General features: G+C 38.1%; 1 protein-coding gene across 2 annotated transcripts; it reads right to left on the reverse strand.

The window, feature by feature from the left end:
* Window positions 1-3,193: 3,193 nt before the first annotated feature.
* Window positions 3,194-23,321, reverse strand: LOC306881064 (alanine aminotransferase 2-like). Of its 2 annotated transcripts, XM_079434963.1 has the most exons (12): window positions 23,100-23,321; window positions 22,459-22,648; window positions 10,955-11,044; window positions 10,638-10,746; window positions 9,887-10,020; window positions 8,132-8,375; window positions 7,150-7,229; window positions 6,873-7,009; window positions 6,505-6,679; window positions 4,724-4,879; window positions 4,529-4,641; window positions 3,194-3,833 (listed from the first exon to the last, which is right to left on the reverse strand). In XM_079434963.1, the coding sequence occupies exons 2-12, from the start codon at window positions 22,597-22,599 to the stop codon at window positions 3,743-3,745; spliced, it is 1,470 nt and encodes a 489-aa protein (XP_079291089.1). In that variant the 5' UTR covers window positions 22,600-22,648; window positions 23,100-23,321; the 3' UTR covers window positions 3,194-3,742. The 2 variants fall into 2 exon arrangements, with proteins under 2 accessions (XP_079291089.1, XP_079291090.1); XM_079434964.1 differs by lacking the exon at window positions 23,100-23,321 and having other exon boundaries at window positions 22,459-23,029.
* Window positions 23,322-24,565: the final 1,244 nt, after the last annotated feature.

Here is a 24,565-nt window from a genome sequence, read left to right on the forward strand (position 1 = left end):
GTCAGGCTGGGCGGAGCAGTCTGACGCCAGGCCCAGTACCGGTGTTAGCTTGCCCGGGTCTCCGGTCAGCCCCTGTACTCGGCTAGGTGCCCGTGCGGCCTGATTCCCTTCGGGTGATCCCACACGTGTATTCATCCACGGTACGGTTTCCCTCATGGTAAACCCGTGTCTTCCCTTTGACAGAGCTCTGTCAGGCCCTGCTGGCAGCCTTCCTCCCTTCTCCTAGGTAGGATCTGCCCCAGGGTCCAGGCGTATGTAGCACTGCCCCAGGCTTGGGCCAGTCCATACCAGTGTCTCCACACGTTACCTCCCTTCGGGCAGGGTGTGGCCTCCGTAGCGCCCTTCTCCGGAAGGCTCGCTTCCCCGTCGTTACTGCCGGGCTGTAACAACAAACAGGAAAGACTTGAAGCAATCTTTCATAGAAGGTCGAAATCCCTTCCGATTTCTGGGGAAAGGAACAGCGGCTTGGCTATCTCCAGCAGCAATGTACTCAGTGGTCCCTGCGGGCACCAAGGTTAGCGAATTTGCGCTGGGGCGACGGGAAGGTTGCGACCTTCGCATCGCATTTGTCTGTCACGCGCTAGCTTGTCAACATCTGCATGCCACAAGGTCGCGACGGGGTTCAGGTTGTGGCGCTTTCCATAGACCCCTAATGTCGTCACGACATAACTCGTAGTGACCGACAGATAGGGAACGTCTCGGTTACGTACGTAACCCTCGTTCCCTGATGGAGGGAACGGAGACGTTATGTCCCCATGCCACAATCTTGAACCAGCGCTGGTTGCCAGGGACACGTTCTCGGCTCCTCAGCGGAAAACCTGATGAGTGGATGCACCTGTCGCCCTTTTATACCCGTATGCACGGGGAGTGGCTCAGGTATGCAAAATCCACTAGCCAAATTTCATTGGCGTTTTCTCTTATCAGAGGCAGTCGGGGCTCTCAAGTAAATCCCCTAATGTCGTCACGACATAACGTCTCCGTTCCCTCCATCAGGGAACGAGGGTTACGTACGTAACCGAGACGTTATGTCATTTATCGCCACCTACTGGTGCAACAAATTAACCTGCAGAAAGAGTCACTAAAAATCCCACTGTAATGCATTACAGTACAAAGACACACAGCCTTTCTGGACACGCAAATAGATTAGCAGAGTGATACAAACGGTGAGTGGTTTTGGAATACCAATCAAATTCAATATATATATATATATATATATATATATATACATATATATATATATATATATATATACACTCTACCGTTAAAGCATTTTAAATTAATATGATTTTTTTATGTTTTTAAAAGAAGTCTCTTCTCTTCACCAAGGCTGAATGTATTTGATCCAGAATACAGCAAAAACAGTAATACTGTGAAATATTATTGATTCTTTGATCAATAGAAAGTTCAAAAGAACAGTAGCTAAAAAAGAAAGCTAAACTGTTATAATATATTGTTCAATGTTGTTTCAGACTTTTGCTTTGGTAAGAAATGTATGTTGAGGACACAAACATAAACATGTTAATTAAAGAATTGTCATGTGCAAAACATTCTGGAAGCATGATTGTCTCGTGCCACATTCGTCTTTGAGCAGCTGGCAGATTCGATCTCTGCCTCTGCTGTTGCTGTCACCCCCTGTTAAGACAAGTACATCAACATCAATCAGTAAGCAGCATTTAGAGGTGGTCATCAGGTGCAAAGACAAAGGCAGCGGGCGGTACGAACAAGATGCTGCTTAATTAAAAAGCCAACTTTGCCTCACCACTGCTAATATGGGCTGACAGAGGTCAGGGACATTATGAGAGACTGTATAAAGTTTGGATAGACTTACTAGTGAATAACCTCTTTTGTCATCTTGAAATTTTATTCTTCTGAGGAAACAGAGACAACTAGATAAAATGATATCACATGCCATTGCCAGTTATAGGTCTTATAGCTTGGCAATGTTTTTGTGCAGCATCATGTTCACTGGCAATGTTCTACAATGTCTCTGATGAGAAATGAAAATCCCTCCAGAACCTAATGTTGTGCTCTGTTGAGCATTGTGACATCTCTAATTCACGTCGTCTTCAACTCCCATTGTTTCTGGAATTATTCCTCTGTTTATGTCAAAATATTTGCAGTTTTATAAAGTTTTTGAAATAAGTCTCTTATGCTCATCAAGGCTGCATTTATGTGATAAAAATACTGTTAAAACAGTAATATTGATACATTTCACTATTTCAATTTATTTAAAAATGTAATTTATTCATGTGATGGCAAGCTGACATTACTCCAGTCTTCAGTGCCACATGATTTTTTTTCAGGATTCTTTAATGAATAGGAAGGAAGGAACAGCGTTTATATGAAAAGGAAATATTTTGTAACATTATAAATGTTTACTCTCTTTACTGACACTTTTGATCAATTTAATGCGCCCTTCCTAAATAAAACTATTAATTTTTATCCTATACCCCAAATATTGAAATGGTAGCGAATATATAATAAGAACAAATGTTTCTTGAGCAACAAATCAGCTTATTAGAAATATATCTGAAAGATCATGTAATACGGAACATGAAAGTAATGCCTGCTTCCATCACAGCAAAAAATGACATTAAATATATTCAAATCGAAACAGCTTTTGTAAATGGTAATATTTCCCTTTTTTAATAAATTCAGCTTTGGTGAGCCAGAGAGACTTTAAAAAATATATTTTTAAAATATTTATTCCACACTTTTGACTGGTAGAGTATGCATATATAATATCATTATATATATATATATATATATATATATATATATATATATATATATATATATATACATATATACACCAAACATTAATCTTTGTGTGGAAGCATTGGATTAAAATGGATGTAGATTGTCAATGTAGCAGTTAAAATCAGAGCATTTCTCACAGAGTGCTGACGAGAGACATTTAGCTTTTAAGAGTTCTGAGATGTGAAGTTCTCAAAGTTCATCTCATCCCATTATGTCTCTTAACTCATTAGCAAAATGACACCATCAAAGAATGATGCAGTTGGGCTTCTCAGTAGTGTGTCTTTGTGTGTGGGAGAGAGACAGAGGTGTTACAAAACCAGGCTTCAATTCAAAACATGATCAAGTGTGATTTGTGTGGTGGTGTGTCCTCTAGTGGTGAGGACTTTGCATAAGAAAAAATGTGTCTACCCCTAAAACAGCACATGACACAAGAATGTTAATCCATATTGTATTATATCTGCCATATCAATCTGTTATTTACACATACAGCAATGTTGTAGCGTACATTGATTCATGAATTTGTTTAGAATTTCAATGGCCACAAAGCACTGAAGCAAAAGTGCAAAATCAGGTCTACGCCCGTTATATCCATTTTACTATTCACGCACCACACTAACATACATCATACACCATACACCATCAATAAGATCTAGACATTCAGGAATTGTTCAGGACTGTTTTCAAAAAAATGTGTCATCATTTTGTTAAAATCTTGCGAAATCAGAAATCAAGTCTTGCTATTTCTACCCACTGCATGTTAAAATAGTCCTATCAAGTTCATAATGATAGTTTAATGGTATATTCATCTTTAGCTACAAGGCATAGAATTATCCAGTGGCAAAGGTGCAGATTAGTCTCCTTTAAGGCTCAAGTGAGTATTTGGCCACATTCTGACCAAACATTAAGAAGTGAAAATTGCATTTTAGCACTTTTAGTCAGTCAGTTGTGGTAGAAGGGCTGTGATTGGTCGAGCTGAACTGGGTCAAGAATACTGCTGGGTGAATTGCTGATGGAATTCCTTCAGTTTGTTGAGCATAATCTTGAGCTTGTCTGTCGGAGGAAGGATGGTCATCCTGGTGAGACAGGAAACAAAGCTTTTTGTTGTCTTCATCTCATTTTTTTTCTATCACCATGTCACCTAACTTTTTTAGCAAATACTGCATATAGCCTCACAATTCTAATCATTTCCCATATTTTAAATGAGATGTTTGGACCATTTGCAAAATAATTATTTTGCAAAAACAGCATGTATGCATATATAAATAAATGTAATTTATTTTTCTATTAATTCATCTACAAATATACTATTTTAGATTTATTTTTTGTCAAATATGTCTACAATTTCTCAATTAATTAGAGCTGAACAGCATGTATAATAAAGTCGGCATGCAATTAAAACTCACCATTCATCTATTTTCTTAATGCATGTTAAAGGTTTAATTGTGAATAATACATTGTGTATTTTTAATCTTTACTTTTTCTCGGTTGATATAAGTCGTCCAGTGAAAACTCTGTCTCAATCCAATCAACAACCAAAGGATAAAACCAAATTCCTGCATATTTTTTTGTTTTCTTTTTTGATAATCCATTTCACACAGATCTGTCACAATACAGGAGGAAAGATCTACTGTGACAGTTTCATCACAAGAACTAGAAAATGTAGCTTCAAACAGTTTTAGATTAAAAATAGCACTGCAGGACACTGTTGTGTTTCATGTCAACTACCATAAGAAGAGTTCAAGTTCAAATCTCTTGAGGACACACCCACCTGAAGTGATAAGTGCCTTCTCGTTGACCAAAACCACTGCCAGGAACGAGACAGATCCCGGTCTCCTCCAGAAGTTTCATGCAGTAGAACATGTCTGGAGCCTGACCCTTCGCCTGTATTCACACACACAACAAGCAATGAAGCAACTAAATCAGACCAAGCAGAAGACATACAGAACACATGACACAAACCGACCTTGGCTTCGTTGATGGCGCGCTCAGGTAGGGTGATACGGGGGAAAGAGTACATGGCTCCCTGCACAGGGTTACAGCTGATGCCTGGCACTGTATTCAGAATCTCCTCAGTCAGTTTGGCTTTTTCAGCCAAGGCACTCAGAACGGCTGTTCGTTCCTAGATGAGACAGAGGAAGAGGACTGAAAAAAGGAAGAAGACTGGGATGCTAGCCAATGCGGTTAATTGGATTATACACAGCTAATTGAGAGCAAAACACCCAGCCTCTCTTGCAGAAACAGAAGAAACACTGTGCAGCAGTTGAAAACTATATCTACATTCTTAACTGAATACAGACAAAGGAACTGTTTAAAGTTTTGGATCACTTAAAAATGAAAATTCTGTCATCATCTACTCACACACTTATCATTCCAAACCTGAATTATGTAATTTCTTCATCAGAACACAAAATATTTTTTTTATCATAACACATTTATAAGGCGACCTAGTGTATGTAATTGTTGTAGCCTACATTGTTCCTATAGTTTAAAAATAAAAAGAATACATTTTAGTAAAAAAAAAAAGTTATTGTGGGTTAAATAAGTATTTGTTCAATAAAATGTTCCTATGCGGATTTCACACAGAAACTTGTGAATACACATTAGTGAATGAGACCCATTGTCTGTCTTTCTTCTGGGGAACAAAATTTTATGAATATATTTTTCAATTTCATATTTTTTTTCATTTCAACTGTTTATGTACAATGTATATGTATGTATATGTAGGCCTATGTATATTTATATATATATATATATATATATATATATATATATATGTGTGTGTGTGTGTGTGTATGCATATGTGATTTATCATTACCATAAAATGGTAATGATAAAAAATTGTATTATAATTTAAAATAACTGTTTTTTATTTGACTATAACTCTCTGATGCATCGTGGTCACTACAGTGGACAGCTATTTGGAAGCCATCATGAACCATTTAGGATGTAGCATCATGTCCCAACCACCAACAGGCAAACCCCCAAAGTGTTGTCTACAATTCCATTTAATTATTGTATTTTTATCTATTTGTTTGTTTTGAGATATTGCATAATATATTCAAGATGGCGGCAGAGAAAGGGGATGCACCACGTACCTTAGGAATAAGTGTTAAATACTTTTATTCTCAGAAAACCAGACAGGTACAAAAAAATATTTTTCAGTTAAATAGGATGTCAGAAATAGATTCATCCAGATTTTAACGATATTTTTCTTGTACATTTTTTTCTCTTACAGAAAATATACCAGTCCACTACAGTAGACGTCATGCAGCAAAGGGTATAATTCTGCCTATGGGCCTATATATAGATTCTGCCTTATTGTAAGCATGTATACATGTATACTGTATGAGTGCAGATATATGTGTGCATGATTGCGTTCGAGTGTGTGGTGGGAGGGTGTGTGTGCTTGTGTGTATTTGTATTTGTGCTCACATGTGTATGAATAGCCCACCACCCCCACACAGCCCCACATACCCCTGTCCCATAGACACACACTCTTACGTTTTGTTTGATACACTTCACATTTCTGTGCCGTCATGACATAGCTTGTTCTTACTGAATGTTCTAATGTGTATTCAAACCATTTTCACGTAGTAAATATTTTAACAATAATCCATGCTATTCCTTGTGAATGAGACCCAATGTCTTGAAAATAACTTTTCCCATAATCTTAGTCAAACGCCACCATGATAGTTTGTCTGGTTGCTGTGATAAGAATTCTGCAACATTGACGGAGCAAGGCACCTTCATGAAGGTTTGATAGGAGGGTTCTCCAGGCTGAGGGGAGTTGACCACCAGATCCATGAGGGCTTGTCCAGGCACAGGCGGGCACAAACGCACTGAGACCAGCTTGGTGAGCTGAGCCTTCACCTCTGGGTCCATGTTGATGACCTCCATGTATCCCCCTCGAAAACCACATCTGAAAGTGTGTGTTTGTTTATGTATGTAAGAAACTATAGTACATTGTATGGACTGGATGAACTCAAAACATCAGCAAGCCATGTATTGTTTAATTCATTGATTCTTGTGTAAGTACTTGTATACAGCAGGGCCAGATGTCACTCCATACCAAGTTTGTGTGATTTATCTGAAATGATAAGATGTGTACTCACTCTCCCATATAGCACTTAGAGGTGGAGTGGAATGATGCCAGCTCTACTTTGCTTGAATACTCTGGACCCATCTCAAACAGCACTTTCTTGAAGGAGTGAAACTCACAGCCCTCTGCATACACGTTATCCTGATACACCTAAGAACACAGAGTAAGAGAGATGTTTAGTGCTTTTAAAGGAAATATTGCTTGTAGATGCTATTACTATGGTTGCACTTACATGTAAATGCAGATTTCATCGAAATATATACACCATATAAACCCCAGTATTAACTTACCTCATCTGCCATTAGGAAGAGGTTTTCTTTGGCAGCAAATCGGATCACATCTTCAATACATTGTCTGCTTTGTACCTGACCTATTAAAAGAAAGAATGGAAATAAATTATGTATAAAATGGAAAGAAAATAAAGAAATAATTTATAAAGGATAAGAGGAAAATCTAGCGGGTTTAATTAAGTCAGAAAAGACTAAACTGGTTTTTAAACTATGTTTTGGATTGTTATGCCATATAAAATGTTTTTGATGTTTCTTTTTAAGCCTCTTTTGCTCAAGAAGGCTGCAAAATATGGTGACAACAGTAATATTGTGAAATAATATTACAATTTAAAACAGCCGTTTTCTATTTGAATGTATTGGAATGTAATTTATTCCTGAAAGATGAATTTCCAACATCCATTACTCTAGTCTTCAGTGTCACATGATCATTCATAAACCGTTCTAATATGCTGATTTGGTGTTTTTTTATTATTATTATCACAGCAGAAAATGGTTGTGCTGATTAATATTTTGTGGAAACGATGTTACAGTTTTTTCATTATTATTTAATGAATAGAAAGTTTGAAAGAACACAGTGTATTGGAAAGAGAAGTGTGTGTGTGTGTGTGTGTGTGTGTGTGTGTGTGTGTGTTATTCTTTAAAAAAAAAAAAAGAATCTTATTGACCCCAAGCTTTTGAAATGTAAAATGTATAAACCCAACATAAGCCATTCAAATTAGGACTTAACCCAACTAAAACAAAAAATATATTTATAATATTTATATTTAATATATATTTATAATATTTTATATAATATTTATAATTTATAAAACTGTATACATTTATTATACTATAATTATTTCTTTATTATATTTGTATTATACTAAATAAATATCAGTTTTTGATCAGTTCGTAATTATTACTGTATAGATAATAATCAATAGTAAATACACTGAATTATAGATAATCAATTGGAATTCTTTTTGTAAGGAAAGGATCTCACCAGTGGGGTTGCCGGGGTTGATGATGCACAGTACACGGGGGTTGCAGTGCTCTCTGGCTGCCTGTAGAGCACGCTGTAGCTCACTAATATCTAGACTCCAGCACTTGTCCTCATTCAAGTAGTAGCTGATCTGAACAGCACCCAGCTCTGCTATAGATGCGGAGTAAAGAGGGTACTGAGGAATAGAGATCATGACCCCTGTCCGTGTACGACCCTCCCCAGCGGTCAACAGCTTTAGTATGGTCTAAAAGACAACAGGAGAGAATAAGAAAACCATAAGAAATAAAACTAAATTTCTACAATATTTTCCTTAATAAAATGTGAGGGGTACGTGATGCTGTTGTTGGGGACTTGTCATGAGTTTCTAAATGGTTCTTTACATCTAGAAGGCTCAGTGTAAGAATCTGGGATTTTTTTAAATGTAAATGTAAATCTTTAGTGTAATATACTGAATTATAAATTAAATTAAGCAAATAAACAATGATATATATATATATATATACAGGGGCGTCATGCACTTATTATTTTTAAGGGGGCACAGGTGGGGGGATGGGGGTTGACACAGCAGTAGGCTTATGTTTTACTTAAGTTTTCCTGTTTTAGGCTATTCAAAATATTCTCAGTAATTAAATTGTAAGTAAATGCATTTTGCACCTTTATATATCATGTTAGTTATATCTATAACGGGCGATGCGCAAATTAGCCTAATGTTCTATTATAGGGTCATTCTATGGAAATGTCCATTTTTCTGTCCCTAGCCTTTACAGAAATATTACACTTGAAAAACACTTTATAGGGTTATGATTTTAAAATGGAAAAATATGTTCTTTGCACAATTACACCTCCTTGAGCTATCAATGTTGCAATGTTTGTTTTTTAATTAATTATATAGAATTCCAAGCACCACAAAACTGCTCGTCCCCACAGCCATGTACAGAGAAAAAGCGCTTTATTTTGAAGTCCAAAACAGGTTTTTCTACCATTTAAAATACAATAATGTATTTATAACTATCAAGTATATTATATAAATGATATAAATAATAAATATTATAAAATAATGAAAGTAGTGGTCTCCTGGAGTTGTGTCACTGGGGTTACCGTTTAACAAAAATAGTTTATTTTTGAAATAAAAATCACACTTATGACATCACTTGACTTCCTTCTTCCTCTTTGCTGAAGATTTATGAAGAAAGGCCCCATGATAAGTCCACGGTCTCTTTTCAAAACAGAAATTTTCTTGTTTATCTCATGATTTCATATGAAACTTTGCTTTTAGTTGAAAGTTGCTTTATTGTTAGGGAATTGTAAAAAAAAACTAGAATACAAATGGATTAAACTACTTAATTTAGTGAGTATACCATGATTGACAACATGTGGTTTGATACCTTGCAGCAGACAATTTGTAAAATGCATTGATTTTATTTTTTTTATTGTGTGTTACCGTCACTGGTGTCACCTTCCTTATGGGTAAATAAATGCACAAAAGATTAAAAATAATAATAATAATAATAAAATAACCTGTCATTTATGTATTCTTAAAGTCAAAAAGTAATCTATTAATGTGGTCTAAGTTTAAATGTTAGAAAAATAAATATATATATATATATGCTATACTAATAAGAACTAATAAGTACACTGGATATAGCAGAGCAGAAAACTGGTAAACTGTTTCGTTAATTGGCATACAGGAGCAGACTGACTCTGAGTACACAAGTTCAGTGTACAGAGACCTGTGTTTGCCTTTGTCTGACGTACCACAATGCCGTCACTGGCTCCCGTTGTGAGGTAGATGTTATCAGGATCAGACGGAATACCGCCGTCACGACGCTGTATGTAGTTTGCAACATCGTGCCTCACACAATCAATGCCCTGACTGGTTGTGTATGCACCTGAGAGAAGGAACAGAGCAAAGTTAATATGAAAATAGTTTCCTCACAAACTGTAATAGAGCCTTAAAACCTCAGAGGCCTTTTGGACAGTAACTAACACCATCACTTTAATCAGTAACATCTTGACTGGAGAATACTGGGTAACATCAGTGGTTTCAGTAGTTAACAATTAGTAGAGTTAGAGTTTAGTTTATAATTAAGACTTTTGGTTCAAATGTACATATAAAGGTGTATATAAGTCCTGTAATTGGTCACCACTTTTTTTCTTCTTCTGTGCAAGACAAATTATAACAGTTTTGTGTCAACTGCTTTAAAACCAGTTGAAAGTCAGTGGGGTCCAAAACAAAACTGGATCCTGCTCGCTCTTATTGTATGAACAATAATGACACTGGGATTTTTGTCTTCTTTTTTGTTCCTCAATAAATATCCAGTTTCACATTACAGAAATAAAATAGGTTGTCATTTCATGTTGACTTTATATACGTGCATTTAAACAAAATAATTATCTAAAGGTTTATATTTCACATAGTCTTTCATATTATATGAGATCATATGCATGTGTAATAATTATAAACATTTGGAGACTGTTGTCATTTGGTAATACACACATCACATACCGATGCTGTTTCCGCCACATGATTGCAAAATACGCCTCGCTCGATTTTTGGCATCTTCTGGAAACTTGTTGTCATCAAGTAGTTGTGGATAAGTACACAACGCCATCACCTAGAAAAAAACAAATAGCTTATGAGGCTACATAAAAATCAAGAAAAAAAGGAAACCTTGGCTATGTACAAATGGGTTCATCAGAAACTGTTGACTTTGGTAATGCATGGAACAGCTGAAAGCGCAGTGGACCTGAAAATGACTGGAAACGTCTAGAGTAGATCATTCATTGACACTCTTAGTCAGCAAAAGGAGAAGAATCACGTACCTGTCGAAAAAAGGTGATCGGCCGTTGCCCCATAGCGTGAGCATCTCCGATGTTTGCTTTAATGACCTCTTCAAAAGGCTTCTTGACCCCCTGTAACAAAGGGAAAAAAACAGACTTTCAAGTCATTCCAAGCACAAAAAACTGAGAAGACAGATGACAAATGAAAACAATGCATTCTAAAATTGGCTCAAAAAACTGTTTGTAATCCTCCATCTGGACAGAATCATAGTTTAAAGCCAAAAAATAAAGAAATAAAATCAAAGTCTGTGCCCATCATACACTAAACGATTTTCTGTTAAATCTGTCAACTCCAACTGCCCAAAATCTGCTATGATTTTTGCCATGATGCAAAATTGAGGGATTGCCAAGCCACTGCTAAGCAGACTACAAAGTGGTTGCCCGTGTATTCAGGGTGGTTGGTAAAGTGTTCTGGCAGGCAAACTCAGAAGTGCCCACCAACAATTCTCAATAGGTATGTTAGACTTAATGCGGCACTGAGCAGACTGATCGACATTTGACTTGAAGTAGTGGATGCTGGTTAGAAACGACTTGTTGCATATTTATTCTGATACCTTCAGTTCCACTAATGCTCACAAATCCGTGTTTTCACCATGAACACACCTTATGAAATGGCCTGGGTGTGAACTGAAATGTAAGAACATTAATATTCATGATGAAGGCTCTACCTGATTGGTTGGTAAAACAACTGGCTAATCAGCTGCCTTAATATAGAGTGGGCTTTAGGCATATTGACTAACAAGCTAGCAGACTTTCTCCACCATCCTAGATTTTAGACATTTGTACATCAAGGCTCTTCTTCACTTTAAGGGACAGATTTACTAACTGCGTCAGCGCAAACCGTCTTTTGGCGATAAAATAGTACTGTCCGGATTTACTGAAGACATGCAGTGAAGAATTAGCACTGAAAAGGAGTGGACACAGTTATTTTTGACCTTATTGAATATGCATTTGTAGGAGTTTCCCTTTCAGATGCAAAATTTATGGGAGGTGAGTATTCAAGTGAGTCACGCAACACAATTTACTAACGTTTGTGCTCATCAAATTACTGGTATTAATGCCCCAAAAAAGCACGTCTTAAACTATTTAGCACCTGTGTTGTAAGTAGATCACCTGCACTTGATGAGCATCAGCTCTGCTTATTTTTGCAACTATGCTAATTTGCACTGCGCTTGGCAGGCTATATTGTGTTGGTCGATATGTAAATGAGATGTTGCATCACCCGCAGAAATTTCCACGCCCATCAGGGCTGTTTTGGAATTGTGCTCTCGTGCTAATTTGCCCTGTTTATTAAATCTGGCCCAGGTTTTATCGTTCACCAGAAAAATCCTTAAATCTGACTGCTTAGAAAAGAAATAGAAGATCTCTCCTCAATTGTGCAAAATTATTTTTGTGATTTTTATTTCACCTCTGAAATCATCTGATCAGCAGAGGGTTAAAATGCAGTTTACATGTCTTATCTGGTGAGCAAACAAGCAGCAAGGGTCAGTAGTACTGCTGATGGCAGGGGTTCACCCAGTCCCCTTCTGTGTTCCATTCTTTCTGTTTTCTCATTTCAAAAGCACTTTAACAGACTGTGCAGCTGAAGCCTCACAAACAGCCCCCCTGTCACTCTTGCTGCATGCTGATTGGAACACACAAACACCTTGTTATTCCAAATATGTTGTTCTCTCCTGTGTGGTACACACGGTTCAGACTCAGAGCAAGACAATAAAACTGTTGTTTAACTGTCATCTGAGGATTTTTCAGTGACATGTTTTACGGAAGTGATACAAGATTTCAATGATCAGACAGATGGAGTGAAAGCCTATTCAAACACTGAATGTGAATATGTGGGATAAAGACATCGCCCGTAGGAAAGAGACATCAATGAAATCACTTCAGTAGCTCAACTGTTGCTCCTAAACGGTGATGAGATTAAACGGAGACGGATCTTAACGCATATGCGCCTCCTGCAGAGTGCTCATATTTGCCAAGGAAACGGTGTCTGTAATAAAATTCACAGTTTTCAATATGAAGATTTGTTATCATTCTTGGTAAATAAACCAATTACTCAGCTATCGCAGTTGTTAAGTAACAAATGTGTGAATGCATGAATTTCTCACTGCCTATAAGAGAGAGATTATCTCACAATTTAGAGACAATGATAATAGGCTGTTCTACAAATTTCTGATGGAAATAATGTTTGTTTTATAAAAATCATTATACATTATTGTCATTATGTCAGCGTTGTAAATTACAATGTGAAATGGTCAAAAACCTTCTCATAAAAACGTGTTATGAATGTGAACTCTTGCAGCCAGAGCAGGTCCTTACATGATCAGCAGGAATGTGCTCCCTGAATCCAATCTCATAACACATTATACAATCACAGTCAGACTTCTAGATGTCACACCGAAAACTCAGAAACTATCAAAGAGTTGCATGCAAATGCATTATTTTAATAATATAAAAAAAAAAAAAAAAAAAAATGTACAAGAAACAAGGAAACCACAAATAAGGAAAAGAGAACTAAACGGTGTAAGCAGATTGTATAAAAAGAATACTCTTAAAATCTTATAAAATCCTAGACAGCAGCTGATAATCCTGTCATTTATGAACAGGAAAGCATGGGTTGCATAAAACAAAACAAAAATACAAATAAAAAAAAAGTTATGTAGAGTTAAAGGAATAGTTCACTTAAAAATCAAAAAGAAAGAGAAATGGTTACCAAAACTGGTTACCAACTTTCTTAAAAACTATTTTCTTTTGTAGAAAAAGAGTCATACAGGTTTGGAACGATATGAGTGTGAGTAAATGTGGCAGAATTTTCACGGTAAACTAGCCCTTTAAAACCCCTAAATTAACCCTTTAAAACATGATTTTCTCTGTTAGCTAAAACATATATGGTTTGTAAATTTGTCCTTTGAATTTGAATTTTGGCTGCAGGAAATCTTTTAGTATACACTATATTGCCAAAAGTATTGGGTAACCCCCTTCTAATGAACAGGTTTGACTACTTTAGTAATTTCCATGAGTACAAATCTTAATGTTTAAGCATATAATGATATTCTAGGGAATTGTGTGCTTCTAATTTTATTGCACCAGTTTGGACAGGACCCTTTTCTATTCTAACATGACAGTGCCTCTGTGTATAAGGCAAGGTTCAAAAAGAAATGATTGATTCAGTCAGTGTGTAACAACTTGACTGGTCTTCATAAAGCAAAGTCCTAATCTCATCTGAACACCTCTGGTGTGACTTTAATTGCAGACCTTGAGCCAAAAACCCATCACCAAACACCAAGGATTTGTACATACACTATATGGACAAAAGTATTGGGACACCCCCTTCTTTAGAACGGAAGCGGCACTTCCAAAACTGTGGCAACAAAGATCGAAGCATAATTTACACATTTAAAAACTGCATTTCCATCTCTGTTGCAATAGTTTTGAAAGTGTCTAAAATGACTGTACCCATATACAAGTCATTGGTGTTTGGTGATGGGTTTTTGGCTCAAGGTCTGCATTTAAAGTCACACCAGAGGTGTTCAGCTGAGATTAGGACTTTGCTTTATGAAGCAAAGTCATAATCGCAATGGTCATTCCATTCCGGGAGCCATTGCGGAATGGGAGACACAGGAGGCCATGGCCGGTCAGGGGACACGGGAGGCCATGGCCGGTCAGGGGACACGGGAGGCCATGGCCGGTCAGGGGACTAGGGAGGCCATGGCCTTATTTTTTCGGGTTCTGTGGCCTTGGCCCTATAACCCCCCAAAAAAAAATTCTTGGGGAAGTTCCCCCCTGGGAGCCACTGAGGAGCGGGCTTTGTGGGGCGCTCTTGCAGCGCAGACTCTGTGGGGCGCTTTTGCAGCGCGGAGCTGGACGGAACCAGCGGAGACACAGGAGGGCGCTCTTGAAGCGCAGACACTTGGGGCCGCTCTTGAAGCGCAGACACTTGGGGCCGCTCTTGAAGCGCAGACACTTGGCCGCGCTCTTGAGGAGCTGAGCTGGACGGGACCAGCGGAGACGCAGGAGAGCTGGACGGCCCCAGCGGAGACGCAGGAGAGCTGGACGGGACCAGCGGAGACGCAGGAGAGCTGGACGGGACCAGCGGAGACGCAGGAGAGCACCTGCGAGGAGCAGGCACAGGAGGGAGCTCTTGAAGCACGGATTCGCAGGGGCGCTCTTGAAGTGCGAATTGCAGAGGGCTCGGGAGAGCCGCGAACGACGGCAGGCTGGCTCGGGTCCGGACGCTTCCCAGACACCAGTAAATCCCCTCTCTCCAGCTCAGGCCGGTAGTGTCTGGGAGGTCCTCGGGACGGTGGTAATTTGCCCCGAGCCAGAACAGTTTGTTCAGCGTTGCATCGTCCCATGCCGTTGCCGTGGCGATCTTGTGGAACTTCTCAGCATACTCAAAAAAAGGGAAATCATCCCGGATTAAGGCGGCGAAGAGGGAGGCGGCGTCCATGCCGTGGAGCAAAAAGTGGAACAAATAAAAACACTTAAAAAAAAAACAAAAACAAAAAACGTTGGATGCCGCTTACTGTTAGGTCCGGTCTTCTGTCAGATCCCTCTCGGGGCACGAGGAGACAAGGAGATTCCAAAATAATATCCTTTATTGAAATCCACATTGAGGACCACGGCGCTTGGGGAGAACATAGATGACGTTCAGACCAGACACAGAGGCAGGGAAACACAGGGCTTATAAACATGGGGAAATCAACGAGGAACAGGTGAGGACTAATCAAACGGGGCTCGGGACTAATTAACTAATGATCACAGGAACGAGGAAGGTCAAATAGAGACACGAGAGGAGGGGAAAACAAGATTCAGGACTGACAATTAGAAGGGGGTGACCCAATACTTTTGGCAATATAGTGTATGTCTAATTTCGCTCAATATATATATAAAAACATTCTGTCAAAATACCAGTGTTGCTGTGACAGTTGAGTTTATTCTTCTCATTGTTCTTCACTTAAATGTCCTGATTTCTGCAAGATGGCATTGAAATGAACTGAAATTAACTCTTATCAACCTTTATATGGCAGCTGAGGTTTTTCTCAAGATAAGCATTATTATACTCAGCTATAATTAAGGATTTTTGGAATGAATGCCTAAATTATACACATCTTAATGTGTCTAATTTCAAACATAAGCTGTTTAATTAAAGTAGAACACTAATGAGAGCTATAACAGTTGAATTTTACTTGAGAGCACAGGTGTTTTTTATTAGCTATTCGAAACTAAAAATAAAAAAAACTAAGAACGATACATTAGTCAGTTTTACACTTGTGATGGAAATATTTTATGTAATGTCTCAGAAGGAGTCAAAAATGTATGATCACCATAGAATGTTCAGAAAAGTTCAGACTAAGGATGCTCAGATCAAAGACGGTGTCTCTATGATTAAATAATCTATAATCTATACCCAAAAAGTGCTTAACAGTAGAATGGCAAACAAATGACCAGATCAGTATAAGCAATTACAGTGAAGAAGACATGAGTGACATAGATTTTTACTCAACTACAAGGTATAAATGTTCATGTATGCTTCTCTTCAGGGAGAAGGATCTCTTGGTTGTTGTGACCAGTGGGCTCCCGGCCGTGAATAAAACTTTCATTCCTGCAAAGAGCAATTTGGGAGTGGCGTCTGGTATATGCTGCGCCACTGAGGAATAGAAGTAGGCTACTAAAGATTCTACGCTCAAAAGACCAGTGACAGTGTTGGAAGACTATAAAGCCGTCGTTGGGCTGAGGCTGTAATAATCAGAGTTAGTATTGAAGATCCTGTGTCTGACCAGCGTACAGCTCTGAGTGTATAGACGCTAAAGACCTGTGTGCTCATGTGTGATTGAGGTAGAGCTTCTTGACGGGACGTCGTCACCATACTACAGGGAAGTATTGGATTGGATTGTAAGGATTTGGGGAATTCAGGGAATTAGCTCAAGAGACTGTAGTTATTATATTAACAACTGGTGGTTGTTTGAATTGTCTGTGGTGATTAGTATTGAGAATTTCCACGACACACTGTACACACAAACAGTGTATGAAAAGAAGCAACCTTTCTGTGAGAAATGTATTTTCAAATTTGCTTAAATTATACTGCACAATGGTTGTCAGGCTACTGGAATTATTACAAACTTAATGGTTGTGAAATCTAACTTACATAAGAAGGGGGGTCACATTGACATCTAAATGATAGTTCATTTAAACTAAACGGATTCAGTCAGACTGAATAAAAAGAGTGTTCTTGTCACTGCGTGTTTAACTTGTTTCACACCCGACAGGCATCTTCTTAACAAAAGGTGAGTAGTATATGCCAATATTTTTGTTGTTTCATAAAAGGCATTCTTTCAAAAGAGTTCAGCATGCTATATGTGTGATATAAAACATAGGCTTAGTGCTGAAATTGTACTTGCACTTGATTATGGCTCTTTCATTCTCTCACATGTCATCCTGTCCCTTAGGCTCCAGCTGTCTGGAATTCAACAAACAACAGCGGCGCTCCCAGTAGTTGGTACGGACGGGACTAGATTGCAAGCGGCACATCTGTTTCTCACTAGTGAGAGACTGAGTCTCTGTCCAATAGAACCAGATGCATCTACCAGAAACTCCCACCTCCCCAAAAGAAAAGACTAAAAGTATTATTTCCCAACCATTTAACTATTGGTCACAAAGGGGAGATGATTGTAAATGGCAGCCAATCAGAGGTAGCTGTGTGTCTACCGCCCCCAAGGTGAATGACAACCTTTAATCCTGTTTGAGCAGAGGGTGGATAGTTTGTGTTGGAAAGAGGTTTCAGACCTGTAAAACTGAGTCACGCAGACTTTCACCGTATGAAGCACGAGGGACAGTGGGTCACATTTCACTAAGCATTTCTGCAGTTATTACAGCTGGCCTTGCCCTACATTAACTGCTATTCATTTAGTCAACAAACGACTGATGTTCTACATTCCAGATTTATAGCAGCATGTGCATTATGCATTAAAGACAGATATATGCATTAAAGATACAGTGCAGGATAAACAAATTGCAAGGTTAAAAGGCTGCTTTAAATGAAATGCAAAAAAAGTGGTAGTTTTTTTTTGGTAGTGTACCAGTTTTTGTTATTTTTTTGTGTACACCACCCCACTCCATAGAGCAGTGGTCGGCAACAGGCGGCCCACGGGCCAGATTATTTTAATAGCGGCTGGTTCTGAAATAGATCTGTCATGACAGCAACAGTTACTCAGAATCAGAGTATGTGAGTGGAGCGCGAGTGGAGCGGTGTGATTTTGACTGGAGCGAGGAGCGGATTTTTTAAAAGTCGGAGCGTCGTGGTTTTCACTCGCACCAAGAGCGCTCCATCACCTCCATCACGAGTACAATTCATGCCAACAGCCCGTAATATAACTGCATATTAAGCAAGAATTCAAATGTTAAACATATTTAGCTAGCTTGATAGAAAAGGATCACTCAAATGATAAATAATGTGAAGGCTATGATGACTGCAGTGGTCATGAGCGGAAGTTATATTTCTCAAGGAATTTATTTGTTCCTTCTGAATATTTTCAACTGACAGCTGACTTTTTTTCTGATATTTTCGTGATATAAACTCGCAATTGCGAGTTAAAAAGTCAATTCTGAGATATAAACTCGCAATTCTGAGAACATCAGCCCCCCCCCCCTCCCAAAAAAAAACTGGACTTTAACTCGCAATTCTGACTTTATATCTCACAATTTCGAGTTTATATCTCACAATGCTGAGGAAAACAAATCAGAATTGCGAGAAAAAAAAGTCAAAATTTTGAGTTTATATCTCACAATTCTGTGAAAAAAGTCTGAATTGTGAGATAAAAAGTCACAATAACCTTTTTTTTTTTTTTTTTTTTATTCAGTGGCGGAAACGGGCTTCCATAGAACTGTGATATTTCAAACATACTGAAATACTTTAGACGTGGAGCGGTGTTTCTGATATCAGTAAGCGAGGAGTGATTATTAATAAATGCTTGGAGCGCGGAGGGGAAATTGTTGACGCTCCACTCCGCTCACATACTCTGATCTGGCACCGCCACACAAATGTGGCTTTTTGTTAATGACCGTCTCAGGATTTTACACAGAGTAACAGCTCACTACCAGTTACAAAATTCACTGTAACAGTCAGTCACAGGCAATTCTGGTTGCATCTTTCATTAATTAATATCTTAAATGATACTTCAACTATGTTCTGGCCCACCATCTAGTGGTGAAATATTTTTTTGGCCCGATGCCAAACTTACTTGTCGACCCCTGCCATAGAGGATAGAGGTAATTAATGGTATCTGCTGCTTCAAAAAAACACTTTAAGAAAGTTTGAGCAAATGCTCATAAGATATCAAATTCTAAATATCAATAATATTATATAATATAAATATCTGGTGTATGTGGAACATTATGATTTATAATCAGAGACATTTTTCTGATAATAATAATTCTGTAATGCATTTGGGGTGTAACTTTGTACTGTTATGTTTTTGTGCAAGCACCAGTTTCAGTTCCAGCTCCAGCAAAAACCAGCAGAGGATATTATTTTGGAAAGGTTATTCATAATGTCCTCATGAAAGCAGTTCTTTTTTCCCTTTATTTGTGTAGGTCCTATTGAAACAGCAGGACATAATGAAGGGTTACCTGCTAGTTAGTTGCAGGAAGTTTTATGGGCGGGACATTCTCACTCTAGCAAATAACTGATTGGACAAAATCCTGTTCAGTGCAAGATGATTCATCAATGTTTTTGGTCCATAATCCCAGAAGAGACAGAGAGTTTACATGTGTGTTTATTCTCTCTTTTTTCTCAATGAATTTAGTTAACTTTTAGGAGTATGCTAGCATGTATGGACTCAAACCTAAATTCCATTGGCAAAACCGGTTGTCGTTTTTATGTAGGGGGGGGGTTATTGGCAGCTGCTGAAAGTAACTAATAAAGTAACTTGTAATCTAACTTAGTTACTTTTAAAATAAAGTAATCAGTAAAGTAACTAAGTTACTTTTGAAAGGAGTAATCAGTAGTCAGTAATTCGATTACTATTTCAAAGTAACTGTGGCAACACTGGTTATTTTTTATTTCGGGGGAGACTGCAAAAATAAGAAGACCACTACAGGAAGAGGAAGTAGGGAGCACCTAGGACAAATGATTGTATGGAGGATAGTCCAGAACATTTAGAGCACCTGAAGAGGTCTAGACTAAAAGCATCAAAACTTAATTCTGATTTAATAAAATCTATAGACCATATGTTCTGTATGAGCTATACAAAAGATAATTCTGTTTTTGTCTATCAATGTCTGGAACAAATAGCCATTTTAAGAATAAATTCAAATGATTTACAGTAAGGTGTTCACTGAATGTAATAAGCATATGCATACTGTGTACTGTGAATCTCAATATGGTATAATCATACACTCATTCTCCTGCTCCTGTGCCCCTGAAACGTTCATGAAACCTTATGTTTGGACTTTCTGTAGCTTTGGGCATCGTAGTCCACTGTCCTGCAGAGTTTAGCTCCAACCGAATCGAACAGAGCAGCCTGTAATTTTCAAGTAATCCCGAAGACTTTGGTTACATTTTTCAAGTGCATTTGATTAGGATTGGAGCTAAACTCTGCAGGATAGTGGACTTTAAAGGCCAGAGTTGCATACCTCTGACGTAAGTTCATGTACTTTTTAACTACATGGATACTAAGTATACTTGCTTTTGTAGCATTGTAATCTTTGACATACCAATCAAACTTTGCTGAGAGTAAGACAAAGACAAAGAATAGCAGAGTGAAAGAGACTGCATAAAGAAAAATAGGGGATTCAGACAAGTAAGTGAAAGAGAAAAAGCAAGCAAGCCAAAAAAAAAGATTTGTACAGTATTAGGTGAAGGCCACCTTTGTCATTCATGTCTTTCCCAGAAACCTAAAACCAGACCTGACAACAGGTGCCAAGACTAAAACAGAGTGCATATTCTTTCCCAGAACAAGAAATCTCCCAACAGACTATGCTGAAAAATCTTGTCTGCATTTTTATAACATGAGATTCCTGGAATTGTACAGTTTTTATGACAGCAATGAGAGAAGGATGTGGCGATTGACCTCTTTCGCAATTTAATTACCATAGACACCTTTAATACAGTCTGTTGACTCATTGTTCTTGCAGTACTTGTTCCTGCAGTCTCTAACCATGTGTGGATGTTGTCACTGTGACTACCAGTACCTTGCATCTGAGCAAAGGCCTTTTGTATATAGCTTAGGGGCAAATTTATAGTGATTTGAAATTGTGTGACAGTTATAATTTGAATAAAACTGGATTAAATATTTGTCACACAATATTGAAATGGTTCTTTTCATGCTTTGTTTAGATTATCATGGGTTTCAAAATTGTATTATTATTTTTATAATGCATTTTGCATAGTTTATGATTGAAGTTCTGGCTCTGAGGCAAGGAGCATAAAAGCATTTGAAAATAAAAATCTAATAACCAAAATAACTTTTGTAAGCTTTAAATAAGAGATGAATGTGGTTTAAAAACAAGATTTTCTGGTGAGAATGTGTGTTAAATGTTAGATCTGGAACAAAATAATCCAGCTTCAGATGCTGTTTTGCAACAGATGTTTGAAATCTAATATAATTTCCATGTGTGTTAGTTCTTGAATGGTGCTGTAGTTTACTTAGATGCAGCCACCAATTTAAGGTAACGACTTGACAAACAGAAACGTTCTCTGTTCCCATGACATTCAGTGCTGAATGTAGCCTGTGATCTTATCAAGGGCATGATCTCAAAGTTTACTACACCCAGCGCCACTCATATGGCCACCATGAGGATTGCTAAATGTCTGTAGCCATAACTAAATGAGTAACAAAGAATGGACTTTATCCACTAATGAGTGATGACAGTCTGCTTCACAAATACTGACCTAGTAAATTTTCCAAAAAACAGAGGATAGAGAGTGACAGATTAAAAGGCACTGGATGTTCCTGCTAATTTATTTTTGGATTAGCTAATCAAAGCTTTTCTTTTGAATTGCAAACCACTTTTAAAAGTGTCTTGGTGATGAACCTCAAGCATGCAAAGATACGGAAATATATTCACTAAAAAAAAGAAACTGCAACTTTTCCACTAAGAAGAATAGAAATGGCCTATATCTGAGAGGTTCAGTGCACATGCAATAAGAACTTTTGTCAAGTAACCTAAAATGTGTTTTATATATAAAAATGGTTCTATTCAAAACTACACTGTTACACCAAAAATAATTTGTAAAAGTAAAATCATACCAAAAAATAGCTTTTAAATTTCACAGTAGCTCATCAGTTCGTCTAGTTATTTTCACTTTAGAGCGGGGTGATTCTCACATAAACACACTGCATAATTATTATCCTGATATTCTACGTGTATGTCTTGCTTCCAAACTGTGCGCATGAGAATCGCATGAGAAAATTTACAACCTGCCATAACATAAACTTTCGCACAATGCATTACTTTTTTTGCGAAGATGTAACGAATACTGCTCGTACCTCTTTTAGCTCCTTCTCGATCTGAACCGCACGCTGAACTATCGGTCCGCGAACCGCGTATTCAACCTTCTTCACGTTGGCGTTCATGGTGTCAACGGTAAGCACTTTCCCCCGAAGGGGTAACGCTCCGTTTTCGGACATCTTCTGATGTAGATGTTCGCTTTGGGCCGCCGGGAATGCAGAAAGATTCCTATGGGGAGAAGAAAGGGAAGGCAGTGGAGAAAAGTTCAGGACCCAGTCTGGAACCTTAGGGTACACCGCCGCGTAAGCCTCACATCTTCCCCATTTCAAAACACTCACGGTTCTATTAGTTAACATTTTGTATTTATTTTTTTATAAACAGTTAAAAGCGCAACAGGTTTAAACTTTGGCTATCAGCGCACGTTTGCTGTTACGCGCGTAGTAAAAACTATAAAGATCTACTCAAGAAGACCTTTGGACTGTGCATCAGATAATTCAAGATTTCATAAGAAGCACAAGCAGCTGCTGACCCCCACTAAATCCCCACGCCTCTTTTTCTCTACCGGGCTCAAAAACAGTACATTCAGTGTTTCTCTAGTTACTTTTCCATGACTGCCTCTATTTAAATGGGGGGTTTTTATAGCTAGTACCTCCTCCGGACAGTGGGCTACATTACGCACCAGAAGTGTAGAAAGGGAAGCCTCTTCTGTTACCGAGACGACAGACAGGAACGATCGACCCGTGTGAAGCGTCTGAAGCGGCTCCAAACTTTGACCGGTGTAAAACTTCCCTTCACAGTGAACCTCCTCCCATTGATCCAATAACTGAGAATAAAGCACGCCAGCTCCTCCCATGATGACTAAGGCTCTGTGTGTCTTGCAGAAGAGATCAACAAATAGTGTGATCGTATTACAGGGTTATGTGTTCTTTGAAAGAATTGTTCCGCAAAGGTACTGACAAACTTCAGGAAATAGTAGTCATGTGATCAGGGACCACGATGTTCCAGACAGCATGCTTGTCGTTATTCAACCCCTTTGGTCTTATTAGAATATGGAAGAGGGGGCTGTTTGGTTGTTAAAGAGGAGATATTACAGGATATATTATTAAAATTCTCTTCATACTAAGAGAGAGAGAAAAAAAGGTTATTTTAAGAAAACAATTCTTTCACAGAAAGTTTCTTTAGGGAACCCAGAATAGTTCTTCTAAGCCACTGCAGTGAAAACCTTTCCACCTTAGGGTTAGGTGTAAGGTTTACAGAACCTTAGACAATTTGATCTTCTGAGACGGACATACACACCAGTGCATTAACACAGAGGCATCTGTTTCCACATCTCACAGATAGAAGATGTGGGAAAAGTCCCTTCTCATCTATCCTCTCCACCCACTTCCTCTCACCCGTCTCCCTTCTCTCAGCTCACTCAGAATGGTCAATAGCATAATATAGCGTTTTACATGAATGCAAGTGATACAGTCATGTTTGGTATCATTTGAATTGTTTCAGGGTGATTGGTACAATGGTCTCAATTTTACAAGAAGAAAACTAAAAGGTAATTCTCTAAGAGTTTAGAGATATTTTGCTCACCGTAGAGGGTGTGCCTTTTCATGCAAATTACCATCTGTTCCTCAAAACGGTGTAAATGAACACATCTAGGACTTGATCAATGCAAATTCCAATTGTTATCTCCTGTCCACACACTTCATGCTATGTATTTTTCTAAAGTCAGGTATGCATCTTACTCTTCGATTCATCTTTGATTGATTTGATATCTCTGAATTGGCAGTGTAATTGGCATAATACATTTTTACCTGACTGCTAATAAATTGTTACATTTGATTTTATTGTGACTTATTATTAATTATTATCTGAAGTAGATTAAGTGAAGGCGTATGTTACCACAAATCTGCATCCAGGGTTAAGTGCATAATAGATCTCAGGTTAGATGGAGCATGGGGCACATCAGGTGAGACCAGATGACACGAGATTTTACTATTCATTTAACTGCAATAGATAACCTGTAACTGCCCTGATTATGTGGTTAGAAGCATTAACAGGCACTCAGAATGCTAATAAAGATTAATAACGACAGATGAAGCTGGTTAATAGTACATATTTTAAGTTAGAGACGCAAGCCAATGTCTGCTGCTC

The sequence above is a fragment of the Barbus barbus genome, assembly GCF_936440315.1.
Source record: "Barbus barbus genome assembly, chromosome: 15".
NCBI lineage: Eukaryota > Metazoa > Chordata > Actinopteri > Cypriniformes > Cyprinidae > Barbus > Barbus barbus.